Source organism: Pogona vitticeps, chromosome 1, assembly GCF_051106095.1.
Source record: "Pogona vitticeps strain Pit_001003342236 chromosome 1, PviZW2.1, whole genome shotgun sequence".
Taxonomy (NCBI): Eukaryota; Metazoa; Chordata; class Lepidosauria; order Squamata; family Agamidae; genus Pogona; species Pogona vitticeps.
Window position 1 is genome coordinate 356,570,333 of NC_135783.1, and position 26,612 is coordinate 356,596,944.

General features: G+C 42.8%; 1 protein-coding gene across 2 annotated transcripts; it reads right to left on the bottom strand.

The window, feature by feature from the left end:
• Positions 1-42: 42 nt before the first annotated feature.
• Positions 43-24,989, bottom strand: LOC110070439 (cytochrome P450 2C19). 2 transcript variants are annotated; one of them, XM_072986963.2, is made up of 9 exons: positions 24,792-24,989; positions 23,432-23,594; positions 21,327-21,476; positions 19,847-20,007; positions 14,697-14,873; positions 4,216-4,357; positions 2,783-2,970; positions 1,655-1,796; positions 43-514 (listed from the first exon to the last, which is right to left on the bottom strand). In XM_072986963.2, the coding sequence occupies exons 1-9, from the start codon at positions 24,972-24,974 to the stop codon at positions 333-335; spliced, it is 1,488 nt and encodes a 495-aa protein (XP_072843064.2). In that variant the 5' UTR covers positions 24,975-24,989; the 3' UTR covers positions 43-332. The 2 variants fall into 2 exon arrangements, with proteins under 2 accessions (XP_072843064.2, XP_072843065.2); XM_072986964.2 differs by lacking the exon at positions 1,655-1,796.
• Between the last annotated feature and the right edge of the window lie 1,623 nt (positions 24,990-26,612).

Sequence of the window (26,612 nt, forward strand, 5' to 3'; positions counted from 1 at the left end):
ATCTAAGGAACAAACAGCTAATAACACATACAGGATTTGAGATATTCCAACTAAGAGAAGTGATATGATGAAGATACAGAACATGATAAATTAATTCAAGAAATTATTGGAAACAAATAATAAGCAGCTACATGCCAATATGGATGGATCATTGGATCAACAATGGATCTAAATAATCACAGTTAAAGGCTGAGATGAATAAATCACTTTCAGGAGTTGAGAAGCATCTGAAAGCACTGGGTTCCAAAGTTGAGGAGACAGAAAAAATGGCTAAAATGAATGTGGAAAAACATAATTGGCATGCAAATACATTGAGCCGGAGGCCCCCTCCCTCAGCGAGGGAGAACGCAGAGCTGATAAGGCCGAGGGAGATTGTTGGTGCTGCTAATGAGGGGAGAGAGGTCGATGTCCTTGGGATCCTGGAGGGGTTTCAGTTTGAAGTGCTGCAGGATGGTGGTCAAGAAGTGGAACAGCTCCATGCGGGCGAGGCCCTCCCCTGCGCAGATCCGTTTACCTGCAAGGGAAACCAAGGTGGGAAGGTAAGCAAGAGGAAGGTCTTCCTTAACAGCTGGGGGAAACTTCACCACAAGGTCAAGGGGCTCAAATTTGTAGGGAATGTGGCCCTCCAGGAACATCTCCTGGTAACATTACCTGCAGCCTCCTTTCTACTTATTGTCATGGGGAAGAGGAAGGACAAGGGACTCTGCAGGGCATGGAGCAGTAGTAGAGGAATAACAAAAACTGTAGGCTCATTTCTTCTTTCTGGTCCATTAAGGAACCAAATTTGAAGCTGAAAGTACGGCTGTATTAAGTACAGGGAAGGAGCCGGCCTGAGTCACTTTTGAGTGGTTTGGTCCAGTATGGCTTGATTCGTTTACTCCTTCTGTACACATGGACCGAATTCCTGGATCCCCTGCCATTGTCATCTAGTCAACCACATGCTGTTGTTGGATCACTTGGTTTCAGTCCCTTTGGTCGCCATGTGACCCTCCCTTTTCACTCCCCACTTTCTGCCTTCTCTGTTGCAATAGCTCTCAGCCAGTAGCCATTAAAGTAGTTTTTATGGCCCAAAGCGGGGTGGTGCCATGTTTCAGGTTCATCTTTTCTCCTTTTAAAAAATTAATTATTGCTAAGTGGCATAGCACTGCATTGTTTCATTGTTGAAAATCCCTAAGTGACCCATTGGCTGCCTTCGTTTCCAAAATGCAGCTCTGTTTAAAGAAGTAAACATTTTATAACTACTGTACCAGTGGGCTATTTAGTCTACAATGAGAAATGATGAGCAATGTCAAGTTTGCACAAAAACACAGAGCAAGCCAAGAGGGAAGAGATGTTGTTCATAATGCTTGACATCCTTCAAAGCCAATGCCTGAAAGCAGCCACTGTAATCAGTTTGTGCAACTGACTCTTTGTGCAGTTTTCCTTTATGTACGTCTTGCTCTTGTCTTCAGCTCCTGTTGAAAGCTCTATGGAGTGCTTTTCCAGGGTGAGCAGAATTGTTTTATGGCTTTTTCTTGTCACAGGCAAGGAAAAGTCAGGAGGGGCATGATGTTGACCCCCATCAGTGATCCTCCCAGCCCTAGTGGTGCAAGACGAGGGAGCCCCCAAAGAGCCAGTCAGGAGCGCCATTGGCTGGAGGGAAGAGCCCTTTTACCTGCCGAGAAGGGCATGAAGTAGTCACTCTTCCTGAAGGTCCCGTCTTTGTTCAAGAAATGCTGTGGGTCAAATTCTGTGGGGTTTGGAAACTCTTTGCTGTCGTACAGCGCAGAGGTCAGGACAGGGAAGATGGTGGTACCCTGAGGAGAGAGAAAAGAAGCCGGTTATGCCGTTTGCTGTCCGTGTTTGAGCTGAGATGCTTTTGATGTAGCTTGTGATTCTCCTCCTTTCACCCAGCCAAGAGCCAGGTTTAAATGCCCTTTCATAACACCTTTGCCTTTCCTTCTCGTTCCTCTTGGCTTTTCTGTCCAAATCCAATGTTTTAAGCAAAGGTGGACCTCTTAAAATCAGTGAAATTGAGCTCGGTTGGGACTTATCGGTTTCCCCTCTGGTGCAGGGAATCTACTCTCTCTGGGACCAGCTGTTGCCTTCAAGCCTTTATGTTTGCCGTTCACTTGGATGAGTGCATGGACGTTGGCCTGAGTCCTGATTCAGTGTCGTTCTATCAGGCAGTGGCTCTTCCCATCCCTCTCCCTGCCCTCACCAGTTGGGCCCCACATTTTAGATGAGGTCCGATTCTGATTCAGAACTTCTGAAAAGTCTGGATGCCTCTGACCAAACATTATTTTCATGCAGATTTTGAAGATGGCTAGCATGCTCATCTGTCTAAAAGTTGGAAAGTTTTTATCCTCTTAGAGGACACTTAGAGGACCCCACATGCACCAACTGTGAAATGACTAAATACAGAGCACAGAGTTCTGACTCCTGTCCTCTGAAGATGCCAGACACAGAGATTGGCGAATTGTTAGGAAACGTTAGGAAGAAAAACCTTTAGAACACAACTAAAAAGCCTGGAAAACCCACAACAACCAACTAAATACTTCAATGGGCAGATTTCAATGTTAGGTCTGTAAACAAAAAGAACAAAAAAAGGTCCACAAACAAAATTTAATATGCCCACTGATTTTTTTGGCCACGTCTTAAGGACTTGCCCCTCTGAAGCCCAGCTTTTTGGATCCTGGCAAGACAGAAATACAGCCCCAAGCCCTGCCAAGATCCATGTGCCTACATCAGTCCCCTTGGTCACACAGGAGCTCCTGTTTTGCCCGAGAAACAGAGACGGTACCTTTGGGATGATGTATTGTCGGAAGGTGGTGTCTTTGGCCACTGCGTGGGGGACACTCAGTGGGACAAGAGAGATGAACCTCTGGATTTCGTGGATGACAGCGTCTGTGTAAGGCATCTGCCCGCGGTCAGCTATGCACGGTGCCCTGGCTCGACCGACCACGCGGTCAATCTCTTCATGCACTTTCTCTGGAAAGGGATGGGAAAGGGTCAGCACCAGTGCCCTGACGTGCCCCGGAAGCCCTGAAACCTCAGTGGGAGATCTGACCTCACAGAATTTTTTTTAGTATATTACAGTGCTGCCTCGCGTAACGTGCTCACCATTCAACAACGAATCCGCATAGAGATCTATTTCTTGAGATCACTAATGCAATCGCATAGCGATGTTTTAATGGGCAAAACATCGCATTGCGATGATCGGTAAGCGTTTCGCTTACCGATCTTCGCATTGCAATGTTTCTAAAACAGCTGATTGGCGGTTCCAAAATGGCCACCGGGTGCCCAAAATGGCCGCCACAACCATTTTTGCGCGATTTCCTCGCTTACCGAGGACGCGAAAATGGCAGCGCTATGGAGGATCTTCGAATAACGGTGAGTTTTCACCCCATAGGAACGCATTAAACAAAATTTAATGCGTTTCTATGGGGTATTCCCGCCCGCATTGCGATGTTTCCGTATAGTGACGATTAATCCAAAACGGATTAACATCGCCATGCGGGGCACCACTGTATTTGTTTTATCGTTTTAAGTATTTGTTGCAAACTTTAATCTTGCCTTTCGTGGGTGTAAAACTTTTTAAAGTTAAAATGCAGGGTAAAATGGTTTAAATAAATAAAGTAACAGCAGTAAAGGATATATGGTGTATGGGGGCTTTGGGGTCCTCTATGTGACATTTTATTCTGATTAGTCTCCATTCTCCAGCTCTGTTCCCTGATCACCCCCTGCAACGAGACCCCGAGATGCAAGCCATTATTTCTTCATGGCCCAACATATTTCAGATGATAGGTGTTCTTCAGAGGAGTTGGGTGCCTACTTTTATTGAAGGGGAAAACAGATACATGCTCTCTGCTTTTGAATCCTGGAAGCAGAGCTCTCTCCAAGTAGTCTGGAAGAGTATTTCTGAATATTTAGCTTCCCTGAAGAAAGCCTTTTGCCAGAAAGACAACAGAGTCCCCGTTCCCCCCTCTTTTTCTGGTGGTGGTTCTGGTGGATCCTTCCTGGTTTCACTTGTGTTTTTACTGTCCTCCTTTACCCACTGGCACCCAAGCTAACTTCCATGATCACCCCAAATCCTGCCATTTCTGGGAATCACCCAGGCAGCAAGGCAGGAATTCTATGGGGCTGTGATGAGACACCGAAAACCTGAAAGGGGAGACCACCGAGGGGAGGGAATGGAGGGGAGCTGCCAGCAGGTAGTTGAAGGGTCTGTCTTACCTTCTACCTCCGGGTATTTCTGGAGAATCAAGAGCCCATATCTGAGGGTTGTGCTGGTTGTTTCTGTTCCAGCTCCAAACAAATCAAGTATGGAGGTCAGCATATTTTCAGGGGTGAACTCTGACGCGCTGTTCTTTTTTTCCTGGAGAAATATATACCATCAATGGCATTAAATTAGTTGTGGTGGTGAAATTTAGGAAGAATATAACATTTAGAATATATTCAAACTGGAAGAAAAAGTGTATGTAGCTTGTCAATGGAAGACTGAGTTTGGCATGTAGTTTGCTCTGCTGTGACAATAGGTTGATTTGCTCCTTTTCCCAGCAATCACATAACAAAGAGCTGGAGCGAAACATAGGCCATCCCGAGAGCATTCCTACCTTCCTGGGTTCCAGATTTTTTTGTTGGTGTTAGAATTGCTCTATTTTGGTTCATTCCCTTTGTGTGTAATCACTGGAAACAAACCAAAGTGAGCTTTCAAGGCTAATTCTGCAGTCAATTTCTCCTATTGTGACATGGCTGAAGAAGACAACTTAAAGGAGAACCACTTCAGGATATTGGCAAATTAAACACTTCCTCTATGGAGTGTCAGAATAAATAAGTAATAAATTCTATCTGAGCATATTTTTTTAAAAAAAATGAACACTTGGTGATGGATTTGGCAATGGGCAGGTTTTTTTAATTGTTTTAATAACTTGGGTTAGGTTATGGGGTACAGAAGGTAAGAGGGGGTGTGAGGGGAAAAAAGGGTTGCGGTTGGGGGGAGAAGAAAGAAAATATGCTAGCATCCATTCTATTGCAATTGCAAAAATGTTGACGTTAAGCGGTTTCGTTGTTAAATGGAGCAATCGTTAAGCAAGGCACCACTGTATTATCTGATATCATATTCAATAAAAACAGTTCTGGGATTAATGGAACCTTACAAAGCAATATTTGCTGCAACACAGTATGCTTTTCTATCCAATATTGTTTCCTTACTCTACAAGTCCACCATATATGATAATAGTTTCCCACATCTGCTTCACATTTCCAACAGACATTTGATACATCTGTATACATCTTGGACAATTTTTTTTGGAGTCATATGCCACCTATAAAACATCTTGTATATGTTCTCCTTAAAATTAACCTATTTTGTGAGCTTTATATTATTTTGCCATATTTGCAACCATTGATCAATATAAATATCATGACCTATATTTTGTGCCCACTTAATCATACATTCTTTAACCAATTCATCTTGCATTTCAATTTCTAACGGATAATTATACATTTTCTTAATTATTCTATCTTTTGAGTTTAATAAAAATTTATCGAATGTTGTTTGTTCTGAATAGAAATCCTCTATTTTGTCTTTTCTGTATCTAGATTCCAGTTGTGCTCTGGACCACCAGTCTATGTAAATATTGTGTGTCTCTAGTTCTTCTTTAGACCTTAACTCACAATAGAATTTTGCTTTCATCATAAGATTAGGTTGTGTAAAGGGCTCCATAGGTAAATACCCATACTGGTGTTTTTTGGTAAATTTGTTGAATAATCTTTTACTAAGTTCCTAATAATGCTCTTCTTATCACATGTGAATTAAAATGCTTTTGCTCTTTATCCTTTTTATACCATAAAAAAGCATGCCAATTGAACTGCAGATCATGTCCTTCCAAATTGAGTAATCTATCATTTTCCAAAATTATCCATTCTTTTATCCAGTCTAATGTGTGTGTGTGTTTAGTCGTTTAGTCGTGTCCGACTCTTCGTGACCCCATGGACCAGAGCACGCCAGGCCCTCCTGTCTTCTACTGCCTCCCGGAGTTGTGTCAGGTTCATGTTGGTTGCTTCGCAGACACTGTCCAGCCATCTCATCCTCGGTCGTCCCCTTCTCCTCTTGCCATCACACCTTCCTAACATCAAGGTTTTTTCCAAGGACTCCTTTCTTCTCATGAGATGGCCAAAGTACTGGAGCCTCAGCTTCAGGATCTGTCCTTCCAGTGAGCACTCAGGGTTGATTTCCTTTAGTATTGATAGGTTTGTTCTCCTTGCAGTCCAGGGGATTCTCAAGAGCCTCCTCCAGCACCACAATTCAAAGGCATCAATTCTTCGGCGGTCTGCTTTCTTTATGCTCCAGCTCTCACTTCCATACATCACGACAGGAAAAACCATAGCTTTGACTATTCGGACTTTTGTCGGCAAGGTGATGTCTCTGCTTTTCAAGATGCTGTCAAGATTTGTCATCGCTTTCCTCCCAAGAAGAAGGCGTCTTTTAATTTCAGGGCTGCTGTCTCCATCTGCAGTGATCATGGAGCCCAGGAAGATAAAATTTGACACTGCCTCCATATCTTCCCCTTCTATTTCCCAGGAGGTGATGGGACCAGTGGCCATGATCTTAGTTTTTTTGATGTTGAGTTTCAGACCGTTTTTTGCACTCTCCTCTTTCACTCTCATTACAAGGTTCTTTAATTCCTCCTCACTTTCTGCCATCAGAGTGGTATCATCTGCATATCGGAGGTTGTTGATATTTCTTCCGGCAATCTTAATTCCGGCTTGGGTTTCTTCCAGTCCAGCCTTCCGCATGATGTATTCTGCATATAAGTTAAATAAGCTGGGGGACAATATACAGCCTTGCCGTACTCCTTTCCCAATTTTGAACCACTCAGTTGTTCCATGACCAGTTCTAACTGTTGCTTCCTGTCCCACATATAGGTTTCTCAGGAGACAGATAAAGTGGTCAGGCACTCCCATTTCTTTAAGAGCTTGCCATAGTTTGCTGTGGTCCACACAGTCAAAGGCTTTTGCATAGTCAATGAAGCAGAAGTAGATATTTTTCTGGAACTCTCTGGCTTTCTCCATAATCCAGCGCAAGTTAGCAATTTGGTCTCGAGTTCCTCTGCCTCTTCGGAATCCAGCTTGTACTTCTGGGAGTTCTCGGTCCACATACTGCTGAAGCCTACCTTGCAGGATTTTGAGCATAACCTTGCTAGCGTGCGAAATGAGTGCAATTGTACGGTAGTTGGAGCATTCTTTGGCACTGCCTTTCTTTGGGATTGGGATGTAGACTGATCTTTTCCAATCCTCTGGCCACTGTTGAGTTTTCCAAACTTGCTGGCATATTGAATGTAGCACCTTAACAGCATCATCTTTCAAGATTTTAAATAGTTCAACTGGAATGCCATCACCTCCACTGGCCTTGTTGTTAGCCAGGCTTTCTAAGGCCCACTTGACTTCGCTCTCCAGGATGTCTGGCTCAAGGTCAGCAACTACATTGTCTGGGTTGTCCGGGATATCCAAATCTTTCTGATATAATTCCTCTGTGTATTCTTGCCACCTCTTCTTGACATCTTCTGTTTCTGTTAGGTCCCTCCCATTTTTGTCTTTTATCATGTTCATCTTTGCGCAAAATGTTCCTCTAATATCTCCAATTTTCCTGAACAGATCTCTGGTCTTTCCTTTTCTGTTATCTTCCTCTATTTCTTTGCATTGTTCATTTAAGAAGGCCCTCTTGTCTCTCCTTGCTATTCTCTGGAAGTCTGCATTCAATTTTCTGTAACTTTCCCTATCTCCCTTGCATTTTGCTTCCCTTCTCCTCTCTGCTATTTCTAAGGCCTCGTTGGACAGCCACTTTGCTTTCTTGCATTTCCTTTTCTTTGGGATGGTTTTTGTTGCTGCCTCCTGGACAATGTTACGAGCCTCTATCCAAAGTTCTTCAGGCACTCTGTCCACCAAATCTAGTTCCTTAAATCTGTTCTTTACTTCCACTGCATATTCATAGGGGATTTGGTTTAGATTATACCTGAGTGGCCCAGTGGTTTTTCCTACTCTCTTCAGTCTAAGCTTGAATTTTGCTATGAGAAGCTGATGATCAGAACCGCAGTCAGCTCCAGGTCTTGTTTTTGCTGACTGTATTGAGCTTCTCCATCTTTGGCTGCAGAGAATATAATCAATCTGATTTCGATATTGCCCATCTGGTGATTTCCATGTATAGAGTCGCCTCTTGTGTTGTTGGAAAAGAGTGTTTGTGATGACCAGCTTATTCTCTTGACAAAACTCTATTAGCCTTTGTCCTGCTTCGTTCTGAACTCCAAGGCCAAACTTCCCTGTTGTTCCTTTTATCTCTTGGCTCCCTACTTTAGCATTCCAGTCCCCTAGAATGAGAAGAACATCTTTCTTTGGTGTCAGTTCTAGAAGGTGTTGTAAATCTTCATAGAATTGTTCAATTTCAGTCTCCTCAGCAATGCTGGTTGGTGCATAAACTTGGATTATTGTGATGTTGAATGGTCTGCCTTGGATTCGTATTGACATCATTCTATCATTTTTGAGATTATATCCCATTACAGCTTTTCCCACTCTTTTGTTGACTATGAGGGCTACTCCATTTCTTCTACGGGATTCTTGCCCACAGTAGTAGATATGATAATCATCTGAGCTGAATTCGCCCATTCCTGTCCATTTTAGTTCACTGATGCCCAGGATGTCGATGTTTATTCTTGCCATCTCCTGTTTGACCACCTCCAGCTTCCCAAGGTTCATAGATCTTACATTCCAGGTTCCTATGCAGTATTTTTCTTTACAGCATTGGACTTTCCTTTCACTTCCAGGCACGTCCACAGCTGAGCGTCCTTTCGGCTTTGGCCCAACCACTTCATTAGCTCTGGAGCTACTTGTACTTGTCCTCCACTCTTCCTCAGTAGCATGTTGGACGCCTTCCGACCTGAGGGGCCCATCTTCCAGCGTCATATCTTTTAGCCTTTTGTTTCTGATCATGGGGCGTTCTTGGCAAAGATACTGGAGTGGCTTGCCATTTCCTACTCCAGGTGGATTGCGTTTAGTCGGAACTCTCCACTATGTCCTGTCCGTCTTGGGTGTCCCTGCATGGCATAGCCCATAGCTTCTCTGAGTTGCTCAAGCCCCTTCGCCACGACAAGGCAGCAATCTAATACGCAGGATCTAAAGTACAAAACCCAGTCTGGAAGACCAAAAACCGGCCTCTGTTTGGCATCTTGCATTGCTTTAATTTTAATTCTTTGTTTTTTACCTTGCCATACAAATCTCATAATTATCTTACTGAGTTCTTGAAAAAAAAGGACTGTTCTAATATTATAGGGATTGTCTGAAATAAAAATAAAATTTTTGGCAAGACATTCATTTTGATAGTTACCACTCTTCCCATCTCTCCAAGTTGATCTGTATTTGTCTCATCTCTCCAAGTTGATCTGTATCTCTTTAATCAATTTCATATTATTATCTTTGAATAGTGTGCTCGTCTTCTTTGTAATTTGAATGCCTAAATATCTAAGTCTCTTTTACTCTTGGAAGTTAGTCTTTTCTATTAACGTCTGTCATTCTTGTTCTCTCATATTTTTAACAAGTGTTTTGGTTTTCGTTTGGTTTATTTTCATTCCTCCCATATCACCAATTTTTTTCAGCATCTCCATCAAGTCTTCTATTGAGTCCATTGGATCTTCCATTATAATGACTAAGTCATCTGTAAAAGCTTGGAATTTATAAGTATGACCTCTTACTTTTAGTCCTTTTAATTCCTTTTTATCTCTGATTTGCTTGGTTAAAATATCTAGAGTCAAGATAAATAGTAGTGGTGAGAGTGGACACCCTTGTCTAGTACCTTTCTGTATCTGTATTTCTTTCGTCAACTCTCACTTTTGCCTTTTGTTGAGTGTAAATTGCTTTGATTAGTTTCAAGAATCTTTCTCCAACTTGTAGCACTTCCAGCTGATACAACATTAAATTCCAACCAAGATTGTCAAAGGCTTTCTCCGCATCCAAGAATATCATAGCCACCTGTTTCTCCAAGTGTGCTTCATAAAATTCCAGAGAATTTAGGATTATCCTTATATTATTTTTCATCTGCCCTTTTGGGATGAACCCAGACTGATCTTGATGTATTAACTGTATTAAAATTCTTTTCAGTCTAGTTGCCAACATGGTCGCATATATTTTATAATCCACATTTAGCAATGAAATCAGTCTATAGTTTTGGATTTCTTTTCCCTCCGTGTTTTCCTTGTGAATAAGGGAAATTATTGCTTCTGTCCATGCTGATGGCAGTTTCCCCTTTTCTTCAACACATTCCAAAAGCTTCTTATATGGGTTAAGTAATACATCTTCCAATTCTTTATAATATTCTGCTGGCAGAGCATCTGGGCCTGGTGCTTTCCCATTTTTTTGTTTTTTGAGGGCTTCTATAATTTCTGCATATGTTAAAGGCTTGTTTAAGGACTAAATTTGTTCTTTAGTCAATTTCATTTTGTTATATTTCCATACATATTCTTTCTGAGCTTCTTTATTTCCTTTTTATTGTATAAATTTCAATAGAAATCCTCAACAATCTTTTTTTATTTCCTCCTGTTTAAATTTGTCCAGTCCTGTTTCATCTTTCAATGTTCGTATTATTGTTATCTCCTTCTCTTTCCTTAATCTGTAAGCTAGCCATTGTAGCGGGTACCCCAGTCACCACCTGCCTGTCACAATGGAACCTTGACAGGACAGCCAATGAGGGGGACGGAAGGCAGGAGCAGGAGAGAAGTGGGGTACAAAAGGAAGAGTCTGGAGGAGATAGGGAGTTCAGTTCAGTTGAGTTTTGTGTGAGCTTTTTGGTGGAGTGTGAGATAGATAGGAGGAGTGTGAGAGTGGAGGAGTGTGAGAAAGTGATACAGTGAGAGTAGAGTGAGAGGACAAACATCAAGAATGAGATCAGAGGTTCAAAGGGAATTGATTGAGGTAGATTGAGATCGGAGATTGGGATTGTAGCAACCCCAGACCTACTGGAGTATCCCACCCTGTAGTTATGCTGCCACCAACCATTCGCTCTACCAAGTCACCCAGACCAGGAATGGATTTTAATAAACAAGAGAACAAGGTTTATTGAAAAAACAAACAGGGTAAATAAAAGGATCAGGTAAATAGGATACTGGAACTTGGTATAGTCCCAATCATACACATACAACAGATTGGTTCCCACGGAACACTTTAAGGTAACGCACAGACCCTGAACCTATCCGTTCTGGCTACCTAGATAGAAACCTGAACCTATCAGGTATGTACTATCTGACGAACAGTTGTACTCAGTCTGACCCACAGACTCCAACTCCACTTCTCCACGTCAGCCCCCTTACGAAGGACTTCCCCCAAATATATACAGTACAGCTCCTCCCCCCTGATGTCCCGCCTTCCACTCCCCATAGGATGGAACTTTCCCTCCAAACCCATGACATATAGGTACCATCAGTGCTGTATGTGACAGGGATATATATTAAAGTAACAGAAGTAGTTAAATACATCCTAGTTTACATACTTGATTTGCTTTCTGTGATTGACACCGTTATTTTCAACCAATCATTAACTCCACCCTGATAAATAAACTCAATGCATTTGTTAACTGGTGTGTCCTTGAATTAATTGATGTTTAAAAGAAAACACCTGGTGGCAGTGTGAGAAGAGAGATGCAGCTTGTGTCTTTGTGAGGAACCAGAACATAATATAGGTCACAGAGACGGAGGTGTGCCACAGCCATCTCCCCGATTTATTTGCATTTTCAAAAAATTTTTGCTTTGCATATTTAAGTTGCTTTGCAGTTTCTTCGGTGAACAATATATTTATCTAGTGTTATATAGACTTTATCCTCTCTTTCAATTCTGTATTTCTCGGGTTTTGTTTCAACTGCAACTCGTCTGAGGCTAATCTACTTTCCAAAGTCTCATGTTTTTTCTGTCTTTCTCTTTTGTGTTTTGCTGCAAATCTTATAGCTATTCTTCTAAAAAATGCCTTACTTGCCTCCCAGACCATAATCATTGAGGTTTCTGGCCTAATATTCTGTTTAAAGAAAAAAAAAATTCATTTCTTCTTTTGCTTGCTTCTTAAAATCCTCAGTTTTAAATGCACGATATTAAGCTTCCAATTAAATTCTCTTGATTTACTACCCAATTTTAATGAGATTGGATTGTGGTCTGCAAATGTATTAGGTAAAATATCTATTTGTTCCAATTCTGTCATTAAGCTTGTTGAGATCCAGCATGTATCAGTTCTTGACCATGATTTATGTCTATTCAAGTAGAAGGTGTAGTCTCTTGTCATTGGATTACACGTTCTCCAAGCATCTATGATTTTTACTTCTTCTGCCAGTTGTAAAAAGTTTCTTGAGATTGTACCTCTCTCTTTTTAATTATTTTATCTGATTTTGTGCCTAATTCTTTGTGAAGAGATGGGAGCATTAAAATCTCACATCACAAAGGAATAATCATAATCTATATTTGTCAATTCTAGTTCCAGTTTAAAATGTTTTTCTTGATTTCCATTTAGTGCATAGATGTTGACAATTAGCAATTTCTTTGATTCTCTTTGGATTTCCACCATTAATATCCTTCCATTATCTGAGGCGAAAATCAGTTTTGAATCTAGTTCTTTCTTACTATACATAGCCACATCTTTCTTCTTTTTACTTACGTCCAAAGCTGCAAATAATTTTCCTAATCTTGGTCATTCTAGCAGTTTTAAGTCTGCTCTTTTCATATGGGTTTCTTGAATACATATAATATCAGATTTCTGTTTCTGCAATTGGAGAAAGATCTTTTTATGTTTTTGAGGTGAGTTTAGGCCATTTACATTGACTGAAAAAAATCTTCATTTTTTTCTAGTCATCTTGTTGTAGATTACTACTCCTCTGTTTTTTCCTTGTCATACTTCTGGTACATCTTGACTCAGATACTTCATGTTTCTGGTCTTCACGGATGGGTCCAACGTCGGGCTGGGAGCTATGTTCACCCAAGCTGATGATGACAGAAACCATCATACTGTGACCTACCTTGAGGCTTTGTCATTTCTTGAGTTGTATCCACTCTTTGCCATCATGTTGCTTCCTGATTATGTCATTTTTTTGAGGACTGCAAGATATTTTAAGCTGAATTAACAGATATATTATTTAGCAATCCCAGGAAGTACTATTCCTCCTCAATTCAGCAGTGGTTAGACCTCATCTTGAGTATGGTGTCCAGTTCCGGAGACCGCACTTCAAAAAGGATGCTGAAATATTGGAACAAGTTCAGAGGAGGGCAACAAGGATGATCAGAGGGCTTCAAACCAAGTCTTATGGGGAAAGACTGAAAGAACTGGGCAGGTTTAGACTTGAGAGGAGAGGACTGGGGGAGAGATGTGATAGCACTTTTCAGAGACTTGAAAGGTAGTTGTAGCGGAATGCAAAAAGGTGACGTCATCCCTGCCTGTCCATCACAGCAGCTAAGGGGGAGGAGCCAAGGATAGAGCAGGAGGGGTGGAATTAGAGTGACAGTTAGGGGAGTTGAAGAGATAGACAGTTGGAGTTAGGGAGAGTTAGAAAGAGTCAGGGCCAAAGGAAGATGTGGAAAGAGGGTGTTAGGGTTTAGGAGAATGTAGGAGAGGGTTAGTGAATAGATCTACGGGGGTTAGGAGAGGAAATTGAGAAGTTTAAAACACATTGAACAAGCAGGAATGAATGTATAAACACTACCTGAGAGATATTGATTGAAAGCATTCAGCAGTTCAGAATAAAAGTGATTGACTACATGATTCAACATGCATTAATACCTGAACCAGTTCTATTGTGATTTTCCTGTTGATTGGTTCAAAAATAAAATAATACTTAATTAAAACCTCTGCTTCCTGAGTTCTATGACCCTTTGGGTTGGCAGCACCTGTGTGGGACATAAATTAGTATTAGGAGAATACCTGGTGGCAGTGAAAAGGCCGTGTGTTCTTTTGTGAGGCCCAAAGAAATAGGGCAACAAAGGGTTCATTGCCACAAGTGGTGGCAGCATTGTGGGATCAAAAGATAATCCAGTAAACCAAAAGGAATCCAGTAAACCAAAGAAAAAAAAAGGGAATTTCCTGAGCTTAGGGGACCTAGCAGCCTGATGCTGCAAGGGCAGGAGTGGGACCCTTGAAAGTGGCTTGGAGAAAAGCTTAAAAAGGGACTCCTGAGTGCAGACCAGAGGAAGGACTACAAAAAGGGAAGTTATGAGGAAAATTCAACAGTAGTCTATACACAGGAGACACAGGATCTTTTCTAGAGCATCCCGGATTGCAGAATATGCAAAAATCGGCTCACATTACAGGAAGGCAGATTTAGACTGAACATCAGGAAACACTTCGTAACTGTTAGAGCAGTACGACAATGGAAGCAATGACCAACTCTCCCAACTGTACAACGATTCTATGATTCTATGACCTAGAGAGATAGTGAGTGTTCCAATGCTGGAGACATTCAAAAGAAGTTTAGATAACCACCTGGCAGACCTGTTTTGATCTGAACACCTGCCTTGAGCAGGGGGTTAGAATCAATGGCCTTAGAGGCCCATTCCAACTTCATTACTTTTGTGACTCCTCCCCACCACCCCTTCCCTCATGGGTTTCTACAGTCAGAGAGTGGTTTGAATCCAGATCGCCTAAGTCCGAGCCCAACACTCTATCCAGAGAACTATATTAGTTGTCAGTGTTTAACCCACCTGTTCCATTTTAATGAGAAAGCAGTCAATGAAATCCCGTGGAGCATTGGGATCAAGGGTATCCTTATGCTGTTTAGTCGCCTCCAAAACAAAATCTTCCATCTTTTGCGTGTTTTTCTCTATTGTGTGGTGAGGCCCCGGAATGAGGTTCATTAAAGTTGGGAAGAGATTGCTGAGCTAAAGGAAAAAGTAGAAGACACACATACATGTCATACATGACGTCAACTGTTCCATTTCCTTCTGGGATGCCTGGATAAGCATGGATGATTGCACTGGTGTAGCTAACAGGAAAGTGGGGCTGGCAGCAGGGGAGCTGGAGACGCCGGAGAAACCAGACTGCAATCTGTTTTTTTGGAGGAGTTATGAAGTTGCCATGATGAATTGGTGCGTAACTGTCCGGAGAGGGGAGAAAGGAAGATTTATGATTTGACTGCATAAACAGAAGTTGAACGGCTATTTTTATGGCAAGTAACAGACCAGATGTTTTGTTTCTCTTTGGAAAATTTGATTGTGGAGATGATCTCTTAAGCTGCAGAGGATTTTGGCAAACTTTGGAGGGTTTTCTTACTACGCCATAACTGAATTGAGAAAGTGAAACTTGTCTTTTCCACCCTAACCCTCCCTCCTATGGTTTGGCTTTTTATAAATTAGAAGTCTGAGAATCTTGAATGACTATGAACAGTTTAAATCTATGGAACCTTACTCTGAGCCATAAAGGAGGACTGTAAATCAAGTAGTCACTTTTATGACTAGAGTGTTCTCCGTAAGACTCTGAATCAGTTCTGGTCAAGGAGCGAGGAGGGAAAGCTGAGCAACATCAACTGTCTGATTCTTATGGTTTTTGGATGAAAATTTAAGGGCGAGACTTTGGGATTTCGAAATAGAGATTTATATGATATGTCGTCTTCAGGAATTTTAATCTAATCTCATCAACCATCTCAAGGCTCAAATTTCAGCACTGGAGACAGATATCAAAGGAATCTTTCTTGGCTTGGACACTAAGACAGAGACAAGAGACAAACAGACACTATTCACTGAACCACCTGAACAACCACCATCGGCAGAGAGGGAGGGAGAGCCCACCATTCCTAAGGAGGAGACGGGAGATGAAATGATTGACTACTTCGAACCAATTGAACAACGGCCACCGGAGAGCCAGAGGGAGACTCCTTTTAAAAAAAAGCAGAATGAAATACTTAGAAATGAGGAGAGGAGGGGTGGGGACAAAGTGGGAAAGCACATGGATTTTATCCTGATGGGAAATGATGTTAAAGGGAAGGCATGGGTGAATTTGGAGGCAGAAATTTATGATCAGAGGTCAAATAGATCCGTGTTGCTCAGAAATCAAGATACGGATTATACTGAGAGGAAATTAGTAAATCGCATAGAAAATGCCTTAAAGGAATTTCATAGATGGCATTTTAAAACTGGCAAAAGGGGAGTAAGAAATCAATGTTGGAAGTATGAGAAGCAAAAATGAAAGGGGGGGGAAGTAACCTGAGGATTAAATGATGAAATTTCTTGGTTTTGAGAGATATATAGTCACACAGAAAGCAACATGAGTAATTACACAATGAGCAATTTTGGCTAGATGGGAAACTAAAGGGTAGATAAACATATGTAGCTATGAATTTTACAAAGGTTAGTGAATAAGAGCCTCATGGCGCAGTGGTTAAAACACTGTACTGCAGCTAAAACTGTGCTCACGACCTGGGGTTCAAATCCCAGGTAGCCGGCTCAAGGTTGACTCAGCCTTCCATCTTTCCGAGGTCGGTAAAATGAGTACCCAGCTTGCTGGGGGGGCAATGTGTAGCCTGTATAATGAAATTGTAAACCGCCCGGAGAGTGCTTGTAGCACTATGGGGCGGTATATAAGTCCAAAAATAAATAAAAATAAAAATAAATAAAATAAATAATAATAATAGATGCCTTGGTTCTTATGGTATATAGAGAGAGCTTAAATATGAGTGAATTACTATATATTAATTATATAGAAAAATTAGTTTTACAATGTCTTTTTACCTGTAAAAATGGGGATCTCTCAGAAATGTATTAAGCGGGCCTAGAGCCTTTGTGTGGAGAGGTGTGTGTGGTTAACGTACCTTTATGATGAAATTAGAATTGTTTATGATAAGTATTGGATAGAGGGGTATGCAAGTGAAAGAATCTATAGAGACTTTATATCGCTGGTTCATACATGGACCAAAGAAATATAACAAAAATGGGAAAGTTACTTGCTGAATATCTTAAATGGTTGATAAGAACAGGTAATGCTTAAATTAGACTACTTATTTGGATCACATTTATTTAGAAAGTATTGATGAAAAGCTAGAAACATGAAAATATTAAGTAACTTATGAACTATAGTTGGTTTATGCAATGAAGAGTGGCTTGAATATAAGATCAATACAGGTTTAAGTTTATATATTGACAATTTATGTATGTTAATCTTTGGGGATTATGTAGTCAGAATTATATATCAAACGGATATGGCCTAAAGATGTTTAGTAGGGCAATATGGTTTATGTAGTCAGTATTATACAGTATGTTAGATGGATATATGGAAAATATTCTCCGCAATTATGTGTTCTGTGTCTGTTTTGAATGTTTGTTTGTGTTATTAATTAATTAAAAAATTGCAAAAAATGACCCCAAAGTTACATCCTGATCTGCAGAAACTGTGGGAGCCTGATGGCTGGTGATTTCTAATAATGAGAGAAGGCTCTTGGTCTCCAAAATGTTTCTTGGATCTCCATCTCTGGTGTTACTTCCTTAGTCTATATGTAGATTGCAAACTCTTTAAGGCCAGGAACCTGTCCTATCCATGATCTCTATACATGAATGTGTGGAATATGGGAGACAATATTGAAAGAACTGTCTGAGAAACTCTCAGAACCACCGACTTACTATTTTATTGAAATCATAGAGGATGGATGAAGTGCTAGATGACTGAGGAAGACCTAATGTTGTCCTTGTCTTCAAAGACAAGATGGACAACCTGGACAAGACAGAGGTCTTGAGGGTGGGCGGCCCCCCATTGGTGGTTTGGGAGACTCCCTCTCTTTTGGGGGGTGTCTCTCACCGCATAGAGTGAGGTCCGCAGGTTGGGGATACATCTGGGCCCGGTGCTTACCATGGAATCCCAGGTGGTGTCTGTGGCCCGCTCCGCCTATTTTCATCTCTGGCAGATTGCCCAGCTGTGACCCTACCTTGATGGGGGGGGTCCCTCACTACTCTCGTCCACGTGCTCATAATCTCGTGATTAGACCACTGTAATGCGCTCTACGTGGGGCTACCTTTGAGATTGATGCGGAAGCTTCAAATAGTGCAGAATGCAGAGGCCCGACTTCTTAGTGGGGTGAGAAAATCCCAGCACATCTCTCCTATCCTGGCCACCTTGCACTGGCTGCCCATTCATTTCCGCATTGACTTCAAAGTGTTAATGATGATGTACAATGCCCTAAATGGTTTGGGACCTCGATATTTGGCAGATCGCCTTCTCCCACCCAGATCTACCTGAATTAGTCAGCATAGCCAGGAGGGACGGTTGAGGGGCCTAACTCTGAGAGAGGCCCGGAAAGAAAGAACAAGAAACCGGGCCTTTTCAGCAGTGGCCCCTTGACTATGGAACAGCCTTCCATCAGAGATTCACCTGGCACCCTCGCTGGGTGTATTTAAGAGCCATTTAAAGACTTGGTTCTTTAGGCAGACCTTTCCTTCTGTCAATTCTTGAATTCTATCTTTCTGTTCTTTTATTCCCCATCTTGATTACACTATATTATTGTTCAAATGTTTTTATGATTATGAATGTTTATTTTGATTGTGATGTTTTTATTGCTATTTAATGATATTTTATGATTTTGTAAGTCACCCCGAGTAGACGCTGTCTAGGGGGGCGGGGTATAAATCAAATAAAAATATATATAAATAAATAAAATAAAGAGGGGGAAAGGTGGAACACGGGAACTAAACAACCAGTCAGCCTGACATCAACCCTGTAAAAAATTCTTGAGCAGATTGTAACATAGTCACTCTGCAAGCACCATCAATGTAATGCACTTATAACTAGAAGCCAGCATGGATTTGTCAAGGACACATCCTGGCAGACTAATTTTATCTCGTTTTTTCATCAGATTACCTTCCTAGTAGACGTGAGAATGTTGCAGTTGAAATATATCTTGATGTCAGCAAAGGCTTTGAAGAGGTTCCCCATGATATTCTGATTAGCAAGCTAACGAGCTGTGGGCTAGATAGTACATGTGTTAGGTGGATACACAGTTTATCAATGGCTCCTTCTCAAACTGGGAGAAGGTAGCAAGTGAGTAACCACAAGGCTCATTTCTGGGCCTGGTGCTCTTCAATGTTTTTATTAATGATTTGGATGAGGGAGTACGGAATGTTTTCCATATCTTCAGGTGACTCAAAATTGGGCGGAAGAGCAAATTTCTTGGAAGACATGGACAAAACTGAAAAATATCTTGATAGGTTCAAGCACTGGACTGAAAAGAACAGAATGAAATTCAGCATGGATAAGTGCAAAATACTACAGCTTGGAAAAAGAAAGAAAACAAAATGTTACAAGATGGGGGCTACGTGCCTCAGCAATACTACAAGTGAGAAGGATCTTGGCGTTGTTGCAGATCACAAGCTGAATATGAGCCAACAGTGTAGTGTGGCTACAAAAAAGGACAATGCTATCTTAGGCTGCAATAACAGAAGTATAGTTTCCAAGTCCCACGAAGTGCTAGTCCCCCTCTATTCAACACTGGTTAGGCCTCACCCTGAGTATTGTGGACACCACACTTCAAGAAGGATGCTAACAAAGTGGAAAACATTCAGAGGAGGGTGACAAGGATGATAAGGGGCCTGGAAACCAAGCCTTATGAGGAAAGGCTGAAAGAATTGGGCATGTTTGACCTTGAGAGGTGTTGAGTGTTCCCACACTGGAGGCATTCAAGAGGAACCTGGACAGATATACTTTGATTTGGATACCTGCCTTAGCGGGTGATTGAACTCAATGGCTTTAGAGACCTTTTCCAACTCCATGATTCTATGATTCCATGTTTTGTGCACATATGGAAGCTCTCTATGCATAATGTAAACAAAATGCCACCCAAAGGTGTTTCCTTGGCCATGTCCAAAGGGCGTACCTGTCCCCAAGGAGAGCTAAAAGTCTTGAGGTTCTCATTCAACAGGTCCAGGAGGGCTAGAAACCTCTCATCCTGGTAATCAAAGTGGGTTGCAAAGACGATGGAGCAGATGATGTTGGACGTAGCACAGCCAAGCAGGAAGGTGGGGTCAAAGGGCTTCCCTGGAAGTACAAAAGGACATCATCAATCATGCCAGCTGGAGACAGACTTGCTCACCTTGCATGACCCATGATCTGATGGGAGAGCGGAGGAGAGGCTCCCTGTTCCTGCCCAGGCTCTCCGCATGAACAAGAGCCTCCATAGAAATACAAATCGCTTCTTTGCAGCCCCATCACAGTGAGGACCGTGAAGGGGAGGATGTTGAGGTTCCCCTTTGAGCAGAACAGCCTGGACAACGTTTCTGCATCACAATTTTCTCACTGCTTGTGATCATGGTATCTCCCCTGCTTGGAGTGAGAGCACCTCTGTGTAAGGGCGATGAGGTGGCCGGTAGGGGAAGACTGCCCCAAGCAGTCTCATTGCAAGTGAGCCAGACAAGTCCTGACATCAAAGTCAGAACCCTGTCATTGCCTGGAACTAGTTGCTGCTGGTGAGATCACTATCGGGGTGGGGGGGGGAGATTGCTGGGACACAGCAAGATCCCACTAGATTCTCAGGGATCACCCAACTCAACCACAATGAGTTGGTGGCCAGGTTTCCTGAAAAGTGGTGTGAACCCTGGGATCAAGGCAGGAGCTCCTTGATCATCTTTTCCCACTTCCAATATTATGGATCTTGCTACCTTTCCTACTTCGACAGGGACTTTGCCTTGATGACTCTTGAAGTCCATTCCAGCTTTCTAGCCGCTTGAGTCCATTCCCAAAATCCTAGTAGTTGTTCCTGCCAGCACAGCCGGTGTTAATCTTGATGGTGAATTGGTACATACTAAGACCTCGGTTTAGGTGTATGGTGTTGTGTTACGAGTTTTGGAATCTACGCTAACCTCTTGTTGTTGATACGTGCTCTCATGCCAGAACCATCTTACAGGGATCCTAATTGGACTTTCAAGGTAAGGGAGATATTATGGAAGCATTATTTTGCTGTGGCTCCTTAATTTCTGGAAAGGTGTTTCAAACAAGGATAAAGAAATCATGATGTCCTTTTCAAAGAACTAATTAGTCTTGGCATGGTTGTTTAAAGTGCTTATTGTATATAATCTATTAAATCAAATGATCCTGATCCCTCATTAAAGGTTAATATGAAATATATCTGTACTTATTAGAAAGCAGAAGTGGACAAAGTTACTTTTTAAACTGCACCTGTGAAGCCCATGCCCTACTACAGCGTAGCCCAGAGGTGGGAAACAAAATAAGTGCTGGTAGAGTGGGTGTTTAGGAAGAAGTTATGTTGAGGAAGGTGATCTATTGATTCCCGGGTTGATTTGGCTGATCTGGCTGGCTGGGCAGGTGTCCCCTCCCTTCCTCCCTATTCCATGACCTACCTTTTGTGTCCCGGAGCTTTTCCAGCAGATACTGGGCTTCCTCCTGGATCCTCTCCTCGATGCTCTTCTTCCCCATCCCAAAGTTGCGCAGGGTGGTGAGGGCAAAGCGCCGGAGCACCTTCCATCTTTCCCCATTGCTGAAGATAATCCCTGGAACCAGGGAGAAAGATCACACTACGCATGCGGATCTGGACGTCAGAATCCCATTTCCTATATTATTTGCCAGTAGGGTCACTCCTTTTATCTTGTAAGGCCATATTTCCCCAATACTGGCTTTACGGACAACCTGCTCTCCTACTGTGCCAGAATACTCCGGAATGATCAAAGACAAAACCATGTTAATCATGCAAATATCTCTAGACTAAACAGCAACGAAAATAAGACAAAGTGTGACTTTACAGACTAACTTTTGCCTGAAACAGCTTTTCCACGAGGTAAGCAATGGAATAAGTTCCAACTTCAGTGGATCTTCATGGTACAATCTGGATTTTGCCACCTGATCATTCATTTGTTGGCATAACTTGACTGTCTTACTCAAATGTTATATGCAGAATACATCATGCGGAAGGCTGGACTGGAGGAATCCCAAACTGGAATTAAGATTGCAGGAAGAAATATCAACAACCTCCGATATGCAGATGATACCACTCTGATGGCGGAAAGTGAGGAGGAACTAAAGAACCTTGTAATGAGGGTGAAAGAGGAGAGTGCAAAAAACGGTCTGAAACTCAACATCAAAAAAACTAAGATCATGGCCACTGGTCCCCTCACCTCCTGGGAAATAGAAGGGGAAGATATGGAGGCAGTGACAGATTTTACTTTCTTGGGCTCCATGATCACTGCAGATGGAGACAGCAGCCCCGAAATTAAAAGACGCCTGCTTCTTGGGAGGAAAGCAATGACAAACCTTGACAGCATCTTAAAAAGCAGAGACATCACCTTGCCAACAAAAGTCCGAATAGTCAAAGCTATGGTTTTTCCTGTAGTGTTGTATGGAAGTGAGAGCTGGACCATAAAGAAAGCTGACCGCCGAAGAATTGATGCCTTTGAATTGTGGTGCTGGAGGAGACTCTTGAGAGTTCCCTGGACTGCAAAGAGAACAAACCTATCAATTCTAAAGGAAATCAACCCCGAGTGCTCATTGGAAGGACAGATCCTGAAGCTGAGGCTCCAGTACTTTGGCCATCTCATGAGAAGAGAAGACTCCTTGGAAAAGACTTTGATGTTGGGAAAGTGTGAAGGCAAGAGGAGAAGGGGACGACCGAGGATGAGATGGTTGGACAGTGTCATCGAAGCAACCAACATGAATTTGACACAACTCCGGGAGGCGGTGGAAGACAGAAGGGCCTGGCATGCTCTGGTCCAGGGGGGGTCACGAAGAGTCAGACACGACTAAACGACTGAACAAACAAACTCAAATGTTATCTGTCTTAGACTAAAAATGTTAAAGAAGAAATCGAATGAAGATTATTTTAGTTGATGGGAAAAACATATAAACAAACCTCTCCATCTGGAGGAAATGTGCAAAAAGTGTGTATGAATTCCAGTATGGAATAAGGATCAGCATCTCACAGCACAATGGGAAACAAGGGCAGGGAGAAAATGCATGTGGAATTTGAACAAATGCGACCAAAATGGGACCAACAGCCTTTTCAAAAGCCAGCTGAAAATTTGGCTATTCAAGCAGGCCTTCCCTTCGGTCAATTAAGTCATTCTTATTTTTCTTTTTTCTTCTTGCCATCTTGGGACTCTTTGCTTTAAATTAACTGTTAAAATTGTAAATTTATATTACATTTTATATCATTTTGTTTAATGTAAAACTGTATATTTTAAATTGTTTTTATCTTCTAAATTGTGAGCCGCCCAGAGTAGACTATGTCTAGATGGGAGGCATATAAATGCAACAAATAAATAAATAAATAAATAAATAAATAAATAAATAAATTCTACTCCCTGGCTGTGAATAGTCAAATATGTCCTTGAACATCAGTGCCTGTGAGCTGATTTTGACCCCAGGTTTTTGTCTCAATGACTCTCTCTCTTCCCTCCTCCTATGGATGATATGGTCCCATCTCTCATGAGGACTAGCAACCAGCAAAACCTACCTCTCCCTTTGTTGACTTTGTCAACCAACGCTAGGTGTCCTCTGGGTGCAAACTCATCTGCACGATCAATCAGAGCTTCTTTTAAGACATCATAGCCATGGAGAACCACGACAGGGTCCCCTCCGAAATGCACAGTGAACACGGGGCCGTACTTCTCACTGAGCTGGAGAAAGACCAGGGAAAGACCAGTTATGCTTGCAGTGAGTACAGTGGGGTCTTGACTTGAGAACTTAATCCGTATTGGAAGGCGATTCTCAAGTCAAAAAGTTCTCAGGTCAAATCTGCATTTCCCATAGGAATGCATTGAAAACCATTTGATCCGTATCTGCTCTTTTCCGTCCATAGAAACTAATGGGAAGCTGCTATTCCGCCTTCGACCACTAGAGGGGGGAATATTTTGTTTCTTTTTTTCTTAGGTCAAGAAAGGTTCAGGGAAGGCAGAGAAAATACAGTCCAGGCAGTCCAGTACCAGGCAGTCCGAAGACTGTCTCCCAATCCACTCTCTAAACGCTGGGAGGAGTGAGGAAGCAGACAGGCGCCCTTTTCACTGGCCAACAGTTAACTGAAAGCTCAAATTTTGCACTTTCCCTGCCTCCCACATGGTTTTTTTTTCAGTTCTTAACTGAAATCTAAGTATGTAAGTCAAGTTAATATTTTCCTATGAGAGTGGTTCTTAAGTCAAAATGTTCGTAACTCAGGCCATTCTTAAGTCAAGACCCCACTGTAAAAAAACACACAGCCCCAGTGTCGAGGATGTGAAGATGGTCCATTCTTTGCCATTCAGGAGAGGAAGTGGAGGAAAGAGAAGAATCTCTTGGATAAAAAATCTGGGGAACTGGTTTGGAGGCAGCACAACGTTAGCGTCAGTTGGTGGAGTATCTAAAGCCAGAAGAGTTACAGGGACTCTGCCAGTCCATCTGGCTGGCTATCTATCCTTCCCTTTCTCTATGGAGATACACACCCACTTTCAGCAAAGGATAGTGATTCAGTTGGGTTGCTGGGCCCTTTGCTATTATGTTCCTGAAGTGACCTGTCACCCAGGAATCCTCAGAAGGAATGCAATGGGGGAGCCTCAAAGATGCACTAAGTCTTTTGTCTCAGTCTCTCTCTCTTTTGCTGAAAGAGGCTAAAAACAGCTGACTGCAAGCTCCTTGGGGCAGGGATGCTACACCTCTCGCGCTCTTCAGACTGCTATGCCCCCTTGCTGTCATGATTTGCCTGCAGACTAACTTCGCTCAGGCTTGTTTCAGCTGCTGAACAAACCAAACCTGGAGAGTCAGCGAACAAGAGCCAGCCATGAAATCACAACCCCTTAGACTTAGAGAGCCCGGCGATGGGAGGCCTTCCTCCTGCTGCTCACCTGTTGGAGAGCCTTACTGAGGAAGGTGGTCTTCAGCTGCAAGAAGTTCCCCACAAGGGGCAAAGGCGTTGGGCCCGGTGGCAGCCTTCCCTTGCCCTGCGTCCTGCTGCCCACGACGGCCAAGAGGAGAAGGCAAGAGATACAAAATGCCAGGAAAAGGGTGACCGTCCCCAGAGGCTCCATGGTGGCTGGCAGCGGGTGCAGCAGGATGTCTAGAGGACAGGTGGGGGACCTTATTTATGCTCCACACCCTGGACTTTGCACATGTGATGCTCTAGGGCACCACCAAGTTAATCATTAGTGATTCCGGGTTTAATTGCCAAATCATGGTGAGCCAGTCGGTGCTCTGATTTGTTTGTTATCAGCTGGAAATGAAATTCTCTGAACTTAAAATATTGATTTATTCAACAAGGAGGTGGCTGTCTTCTGGTGACCTTTGCCAAAGGAGCAGCTGGGTTCTCCTGTGGCAGCAAAACCAAGAGAGATTCTTGCTGCATTGTTCAGAATTTGGGGGATGTCCTCGGGGTCCCTGGATGGTGGCAGGAAAGCAGGCCCTGGGCAAGAAAGGAAAGAGAAGGAAATCCTTTCGGCAGAGGGACCAGGGCATTCTTGACCCTGCCCAGTCACAAAACCCCAGCTTCTTCTCTTTTTTTAAATGCAAGAAACAGCTGCGTGGTCCAGAATTTGACCCCGGGTGAAGAGGCTGTGACTGGTCTAACTGATGCTTGCTTGGGTGTCAGCTTTATATCCAGCTGGGCCCAGCAGGTGCCTGGGAGACACAGCTGGCATGATCTGATGATCATCTTGACCCATCATGTATCCTGTCCCCTGCCCAGCAATCTCCAAAGTGCAAGCGTCCCTGCCCTGTGACCGGAGGATGAGACAGCCTCAGGGCCCTCTTGGTGCACCACCACCACCCCTGCTGCCCAAGGATCTCCTCCGCCTGAGCTTGCAGAGGGGCCAGAGGGGGTGCTGAGTTCCCCCAATGGATTGTGCTAGGGGTTTCGGACGTTGGTTGTCTGCCCAACAACCGTATCAGGGGCAGCTCATGGAAACCACGGATATATCTTGATTGATACCTGGCCTAGACATGTGGCACAGCATCCTCATAATCTGTTTTTTGTTTTGTTTTACTTGGCAGGGTCAAGGGGAACAAGGGGGTGTCCCCTCCCCTCCCCTCCCCTCAAACTCCCAACCTCTGGCTCTGCAGCCAGATCCCTAAACCACTGAGCTCTCTGGCCAGTGCTACACTGCTAATCGTCTTCACAGACCATCATCTCACATCAAGGGGTTGGACAAGTGGTTGGACTGGTTTCTCTGGATTCTTTGTTGGAAGTGCTGATGACTCACCTGATGCAAGATAAATACCCATTGTTGTAAAACTAGCAGGTTTGTCTTCCTGTGCTGCTTTGATTCTGGTGTGGATGCTTCATTTGGTGGTTCTAAGAACATGAGAGACACTGCAGACTAAAACAACCGGAAAAATCAACAGTAGCTGAACATGCCCTAAAACAAGCTGGACATGAAATTCTATTTCAAAATTCTGAAATACTGGACAACACCAGCAATCATTACCTTAAACTGCACAGGGAAGCCATTGAAATCCATAAACAGCAATAGAGCTTGAACAAAAAAGAAGAAAGTTTAAAACTCAACAAAGCTTGGCTCCCAGCACTGAAAAATACAGCCTGCAAAAGGTCAACGAACTCTACCCAGCCACAAGGACTGGTGATCACACCACACAAAAGACCAGCTAGCAACACCCATCAATCACAGCGACAAATAATCTCTCCTCATTATCACAACAATACACCCACAACA

Excerpts from the sequence above, each read along its gene's own strand:
- LOC110070439 (XM_072986963.2), bottom strand. The coding sequence starts at position 24,974 with ATGGAGCCTCTGGGGACGGTCACCCTTTTCCTGGCATTTTGTATCTCT. Across the intron at positions 23,595-24,791 it reads TCAGTAAGGCTCTCCAACAG|CTCAGTGAGAAGTACGGCCC; the intron begins GTGAGCAGCAGG and ends GTCTTTCTCCAG. Across the intron at positions 14,874-19,846 it reads TTAGCTCTCCTTGGGGACAG|CTCAGCAATCTCTTCCCAAC; the intron begins GTACGCCCTTTG and ends TTTTTCCTTTAG.